The sequence below is a fragment of the Propithecus coquereli genome, unplaced genomic scaffold (genome assembly GCF_000956105.1).
Source record: "Propithecus coquereli isolate 6110/MARCELLA unplaced genomic scaffold, Pcoq_1.0 Scaffold81, whole genome shotgun sequence".
In the NCBI taxonomy this organism is placed as follows: Eukaryota; Metazoa; Chordata; class Mammalia; order Primates; family Indriidae; genus Propithecus; species Propithecus coquereli.
In genome coordinates this window covers 134,525-142,011 of record NW_012154285.1, presented here as the reverse complement: position 1 = coordinate 142,011, position 7,487 = coordinate 134,525, and the positions used below count along the sequence as shown (strand labels likewise).

The 7,487-nt window shown below is 49.6% G+C and overlaps 1 protein-coding gene across 1 annotated transcript in view; it reads right to left on the bottom strand.

The window, feature by feature from the left end:
• TMEM132D (transmembrane protein 132D) overlaps positions 1-7,093 on the bottom strand; it is a 187,782-nt gene extending 180,689 nt beyond the window's left edge. Inside the window, exons 1-2 of the mRNA XM_012663398.1 lie at positions 7,053-7,093; positions 3,978-4,161 (exon numbers count right to left, since the gene is read on the bottom strand). Of these exons, the coding sequence (XP_012518852.1) occupies positions 3,978-4,161; positions 7,053-7,093 (225 nt within the window). The remainder of the gene's footprint in view (positions 1-3,977; positions 4,162-7,052) is intronic.
• Positions 7,094-7,487: the final 394 nt, after the last annotated feature.

The following is a 7,487-nucleotide window of genomic DNA, read 5'->3' as shown; positions in this document are numbered from 1 at the left end:
GGGAGGCTGAGGCAGGAGGATCGCTTGAGCCCAGGAGTTTGAGGTTGCTGTGAGCTAGGCTGACGCCACGGCACTCACTCTAGCCAGGGCAACAAAGCGAGACTCTGTCTCAATAACAACAAAAAAAAAACATTTTATAACATCACACATCCTTGGATTCACATCCTTGGATTCACATTTATTTTTAAAGTCTACCTCAAGGAATCAAGTAGAGATGAGTGCGAAGATTACCATACAAAAATGTAAGCCGCGGGGTATTTTAGGATAGAAAGTCTCTTAAATTCCACTTGTGTGCGGTGCTGTCATGGAGATGGACGGGGAACTTTCCGTTTGGGTCTAAAACCGGGATGCATCCTTCCTTCCTGCCTTCCCTTCACCCTGACACGCAACCCGCCGGAAAGCCTGACCATCTAAGGACGGCACCGACACCCCACCGCGGCGATCTCAGCACCCCGGCAAGCCCAGGGCAGCACCAGCTCTCTCCCCGCGCGCTCTCCCTCCTTCTTCCCTTGTCGTGCGCTGCCGGCTGCACACGCAGCCTCCCTTGCGGCGAGGTGCGGCCGCCTGGCCGAGCTCCCGGGTAGCCGGGCGGGAGGAGAGGTGAAGAACTCAGGGTGGGGAGGCGCACACCTCCCCTCGCCCCCTCGGCCCATGCCTGCTGGCTGCAACGTGCATACGGTTGTCACTAACTTGGGTCACGGGGCCACGGCCAATATCCTTGGGGACACTCAGCCGCAGCCTAGACAGAGGCCACCTTATGAAGCCCCGAGGCTGCTCACGCTCAGGCAGGACATTTAGAGAAGGGAAACGTCAAGCTCTTCAGGTCTGCTTTATGGGGTCTTTAGCTCCAGCAGCCGGAGTGCAGTCCCCTGACTCTCTGGGAGGCCACCTTGCCCTCTTAAATCCACTCTGCACCCACAGCCAGATGGTCTCCCGAAAACACAGGTCAGTCCCCGTGACGCCCCTGCTGAGTGCACTCAGTGGCTTCCCGTGGCAGGAACCACGTGACAACACAGGCGACCTTCCGCACCCCGCGTGACTCTGACCTCAACTCACACGGAGGGGGCTTCCTTCCTGTTTCCCTCACATTTCAGGGATTTGTGACATGAATCCACCGATCAATCGATGGAGGCATAGATGCCAGATTTCTTGCAAGCATCTCTCAATACACATCTACGATAACAAACAAAAACAAAGTAATTTCATGATGGTAACACCCGCCTCCCCCCACCCCCAAAGCAACATTCTTTTACCAACCAAGTCGACGTTAAAATGAGGCAGCTGTCTCTGCAAAGAGGACTCAGCCACTCCCGAGACAAAAGACGGGTGAGTCAGGACTCTGACTCCTCACTCTTAGTTCCAGAAGACGCCGCTCAGAGAGTGTTGCTAAAAACTCAATTCGGCACGTGTGTACATCCAATTCACTCGGCTCAAGAACCAGTGAGCATCTATGCACCGCCTTGCACTCTTCGGACACGGAGATACGGGGCTGTGGGCAAGTCCCTTTCCTGAAAGAACTCACAGCATTGTTGCCGGGGTATTGTTCGTGTCTTTGCATTCAGTAATTAAGTAATCGTAATGACAGCTAATACTTCCTGCATGTTTGCTCTGGGCTGGGCTCTCTCATAAATACCCTTGAGTCACTGTTTCATCCTTACAACCACCGTGTGAGTAGGTATCTTTTTTCCCCTTTACAGATGAGGAAACTGAGGCACAATTAAGTTAAGCACGGTTGCACAACTAGTACAAGGGGGCTATGATTTAGTTATGCTATTCTTCTTCCTAGGAGGCTCCTAAAGACCAATGAAGGATGGGAAACATTCAGGTGACCTCTCTGAGCTTCGGTGTCCTCGTGTGGACACCAGGGCTGAGTGCTGCGGATACTGCTCACTGTCCTGCAGCACCTGTTCTCCTCTTGTTTCCTTGTAACAGAATCTGAGCAACCCGTCATGTTAAAAACTACACTTCTCACCCTTCCTCACAACCAAATGTGGCAATATGACTAAGTTGTGGCCAATTGGATATAACCAGAAATATTATGCTGGGTTCTTGGGAAGGTTTCTTACAAAGGAAAAGACACTGGCCCTGCATGGTCTTCTGCATTTTTTACTTTTTCTGGTCTGCAGACTACGGATACAATGGCTGGTGATGCAGCAACCTCCTTGGGCCATGAAGTAATCATGAGTGTAGAACACATGCACCTGACTATAGGAGCAGAAATAAAGCTGGGCCTGGGTCTCGGATGTCATGCAACACTGTTCCCACCCTAGACCACCCATCTCAGGGGCTTCTTTATTTGAAAGAAGAAAACACATTTGCATTTAAGCCGCCACTGGTTGGAGGGTGGGGTAGGGTGTGTGAGCTCTGTTGCTTTCAGCCAAATGCAGTTCCTAACTGGTACGTGGGTCAGCCGGGTCTCAGCCGAGATATTTTTTTTCTAGCTCCACCATTTATACAATCCTGCAGCATTACACGTAACACAGCAAGAGCAGGTGCAGCAGGACGGAAAACGTTTCAGAGGCTGACAGAGGGCAGAGAGAGGGCTCTCGGGAGAGAGGGAGTTCACATGGGCTGCGAGGAACAGTGGGGTTTGGAATAGGCAACGGGACGGGATAGATGCTGAGTGCAGGACACAGAGTAGACTGGCCCGGGCCGAGCGCGGTGGGAGCTATCCAGGGAGTACGGCCAACAGCGCATCCCACCAAAGGTGCCGAACAGGAGTGAAGTCAAATAAGCACTTACTCAAGACAAACTCATTGCCATGCCCAGGAACAGAAGCACTGACAGCCCCAAATAAGAAGCACTCTGTCACGCATGAAATAATGTGTCGGGGAGGCTCAGTGCCTTTAAAATGAAATAGTTAATAAGAGCCCTGATCAACCAAAGCATCCCAAACGCCTTTTCATCTCCTAACAAACAACACAGCCACCGAGTTAGTGTCACCAGGCAACTGTCCACGTTGCCTTTGATTGAAAGACTGATTTCTGCAGCTTTTTTAGCACCACATAACACACCTGTCAGTATTTTCTAATAGATGGTCTAGGGGGAACCTAGAGCAGTCAACTCATACTTCACTTCTGATAGGAAAAGTAATTTCGTCACGGGAGAAAACTAAAGTTATTGTCGGCAGACTACCATACCCGAGTATTTGTGTTGTGAAAAGTCAAATTAAAACAACGACGGTGATGACAAGTATTCCTTTGGAGGGGCCCAGGAAGGGCGGGCTCTGCAGGGCAAGGCGTGTTCTGATTAGGTGCGCGTGAGGGAGCGGTCGTCCCCCAGGTAGGGGCTAAGTGTGTCCGCTGGAGACCCGAAAGCCCATCTCTGTCCCACAAATCCTAGGAAATGCATGGACAGATTTTCAGTCCCAAATCCCCTAGATGACAATTTCAAGATCACCTATGAATGGAATATAGTTAACTCTTTCCTATGTAGTGCTTTAAATTAAAAAAAAAAAAAGTCACCAACACAAATGAGTTGATGTTTCACATTAGAACTCTATCTGCGGCTTCTCTTGAAAAATCAGTAGATCTTAAAATTTCGGAATGCGGCTTGGCTTTCCTGCATGGCAAACATCGGCTGAGGCCTTTAGGCGGGGCAGGTGTTGGCCAACCCCCTCAGCACACGTCAGGTGCACACCTGAGTGACGTGGTCCCCGCAGTTGTGTGTGTTTGAGATCCTTCGAATAGCCTACGTTGTAGGATGCAAACACACGTCTCAAATCGTCAATAATTTTCACGCAATGGCAGACCCAAACTGATACCTGGAGTTGATTATTTTCTAAATGATATTTTATGAATATTATTTAGAAAAACGTATGTTGTAGAATTAGCTAACGGCAGTGATCTTTGTGGTTCAGTCCCTCCCCTATCTGGGTTCTCGACTCACTGACATTTTCCCCCCGGCTTTGGTCACCGTGCAGAGCCGTCCCCTTCCCAGAGTTCTGCAGCAACAGCCCGAGGCAGGGGCTTTCTTACCATGGCCAGGGGGATGATCCCGATCAGGTCCTTCTGGCTCACGTAGATCTTGGACACCCCCAAGTCGGACGTGATCTCCCCCGGGTATTCCACCTGCCACGTGACCAGCTGAGTGGCCGGCAGGTCACTGGGCTCTTCTACTTCTAGGTCGATCTGCATGACTTCGTGGGAGGCGCCACCCGCACTGCAGGGAAGAAAAAGAGGAGGACAACTTTGAGGGGCTGTGGCACGGCCACACTCGGCAGGTAACAGGTGGCACTTGGCTGTTTCTCCGTGTACCCTGTGTGCGCACGTGTGTGTTTACACGATCCCCGTGAGCAGCATTCAGAGATGCAATCCCCAAACGGGAAAAGCCATCCTCTGCAGCACTGGCCCCGGTTCACACGCCGTCCCTGCAGGTGCCCAACCCCCCTCTGCCCCGGGGGGCTCAGCTGCCCGCGAGCAGGTGTTGGTGGATAATGACGGGAAACAGTGATTGCGTTTCTTAAATGGGTCCTTCCACTCTCCACAAGGACTCCTTCCCTCACTCCCATAAGTTTCTGTGCTACTTATATTGGATTTCCCAGAGCCGCAGCCAGCTGAAGTCGGGTGCACGGGGTTTTAAGGGCGTCGGAGGGCGCTGTGGCTCGTTCCCCGGCGGTGGTGGGGCAGGATTGCGGAGGAACAGAGGCAAGGCAAGAAGCAGACGGCAGGGCCAAGGGATTCCTGATGATGAGCATGGAGAAGTCGCCAGATGTTACTTGGAGACAGGAGTAATTGTGACAAACACTAGTTTGCAGACATCCCATTTTCCTACGGGCACCCGGAAACAAATTCAACCTGGGTTTTCAGGATTTATTTTTGCAGCTATTTAAGTTAGTTTAGTTGGCCGCTGCCTCTTCTGCCTCCTCATAGCCAGTTTTTACACAATATCTGCTCCTCTATGTGACAGGTGGAAAAAGGCAGGGTTGGTGCCCGCTGCTCCCTGAGGGGAGAAGAGAGTGTGTAGGTGAGAACCGACACAGGCGCCAGCTGAGAGAGGCGCTTCGTAAGCCCTAGTGACCAAAGCAACGTCTACCTATCAGATCCATCTCGAAAGATTCAGATTGTACGTCTTTGCAAAATGATCACCAAACCCTGACGTTTAGGAGAACAAGGTTTTAGGAGGACAAGGTGACAACGCTATGGAAACACTTTTAATCACACCATCCAACCTATCCAGATTTCTCAGTAAGAAGCTCAGACAAAGGATAGCGGGGCTTCCAGGGAGCTTTTGCTACTGAAAGCTCGACACTCGTCCTCGAGGCCACATCAGAAGAACGAGGACAAGAGATTGGAGGAGAAGGAGAGATTTATTAATTTGTTGGCAAATGAGGAGAATGGAGACTCCTATCTAAAAATGTCCTTGTCTTAATAATAAGCAGAAACGCAGAGCTTTTAAAGGGTGGGTTCTTAGTTTTAGGCAGTTGTTGTTCAGCTATAGTTGATGATTTTAATTGTCCCATTTCCGTCTCATCTCCGGCGACGGCAATCCCATGACCTCCCCCCAGGACCCCCATGGCACAGGCATCTCCTGTAGCACAGAGAGCAAAAGACATCCCCTGCACTTCCACACCTATGGGAGGAGGGGTGATTGCTCCATTACGCTCTCTTTGTAAAGTAAGGGATGAGATGGAACATTGCAATATGACTCCAATGAGAGGAGAGAGGAAGGAGGAAGGGGAGAGAGGAGGAGGAGGATGAAGGGGAGGAGGAGGAGGGAGCAGAGTAATGAGATCAGAACTGCCGAGAGAAGGAACCGCAGTTGCGGAGCTTAACTAATCTGCCACCCCTCGCGTGGAACAGGAGTGGCTGTGGCGGGCTGTGAGCAGACCATGGGCAAAAGAACACACCTGTTTCTTGAACCTGCAAGACCCACTCTTTCTTGGCTCCCGAAAGGAAGACATTCAGCTCTTTCAGAAGCAGCAGCTGTGATAGGAATTGGAAAAAACTGCTTTGGTCGCTGTGGACTTTTTCCCTTCCACAACCTTTCTTTCCATAAGCCACGTGCAGTTGTTTCGGAGCCCCTAACCGACGTCATTATCCGCAACTAGAGGACACTGGGGATGGGATGGTAGAATGCACCTTGGTTTCTATGTCTGGCATTCGTGAGAATTTTGGTACGACTCTCCCCTGGATGAGATGGGATGATCTCTCTTTTGGCTGTGCTGGACCGCACCTTCCATTTTTCGTCACAAAGAAAGGGAGATTTATAGGACGGAGTTGGTTGAAGCTGACCGTGGGGCCATGGGAGTTCCCACGTAGCAGTGACTCCTCAAATACAGTAAGGTGACCCTACACCAACCGCCCCGCATCACGGTCTACTCCTGTTTCCTTCCAGGTACCCTGGCGTCAACTAAAACTGAGAAACCCTTCCTTCCACTGGAATGCTAGACTTCTCTCAACACCCAGCCCCATACTTTTGTTTTTGGAGTTACGTTATCAGAAATACCTAACAAATCTCTCCATATATTTAAGTTCTTCCCATGAGATCCATCTGCAACACCACCAACAAAAATAATTTCATAAGCGATCTATTTACTTCATCTAGTTTTACTCTTTTTGTAACCTTATGTAGTTGTTCTATAAAATTAGATTTCCTCTTTTTCCTTAGGTCTCCTCCACTGGCCAAGATGTAACAGCAACCAGGTCTCTTTTGAGCTGACTTTGCTCTCTCTGTGAAGTGGGGACAAAACATTCTTACGTTGGGAATTCTTAACCTGGGACCACAATGACCTTCCAGAAGGCCGTGCACCTGGACCTTGCATGAAAATGTGGCAAGCCTGTGTGTTTTTCTTGAAAGATTCCTTCTCCTGCATAGGCTTCTCAATAGTTCTAATGTGATATGGTCGTGAGCTGAGCTCCTGACGTTTTGTACGTTCTGCATAGGGAGATCTCGCTTTGGAATATCTCATCTGCGTATCTTGGCGAATCACTGGAAATTTGAATTTTCATAGCCTTTTGTAAATATTTAACACCTGAGAACTTCCAGAACTCTTGCAAGTTTGGCAATATCGATCACTTTTTCATGTTTAATTCTAAAGCCAAGGACGGTACCTTTCAGTCTGATTGTCAGAGCACGTGTCCAGAGAAGACATGCTTATCCTTGGTCCATTTTGCGTGTACGATACAGAAGGGAATTTGATGACTATCAGAACTTACACTCTGTCTGTTACAGGAGACAAATACAGCAGGTTAAAGGGAAGTTTGTGTCTGGTTAGTGTGGTATCCACCTTGCCCCTCATCAGAATCGCCTGGAGGAACTTCACAAATCAACCAATGACCAGGCACCGCCCTACGGATTCCTGATTGTCCTTGAGTGGAGTCGGGAGTCGGTTTCCTTCCTTCCCTCCCTTCCTCGTTCTACTTTTCTTTTATTATCCAGGAGATTCTAACATGCAACCAGGATTGTGAACAACTAAGCTAGAGGTTTATAAAAGTTTACTTGTGTGGGTATCTGTGCTCTCAGAAGTATCCTTTATATAATGGTGC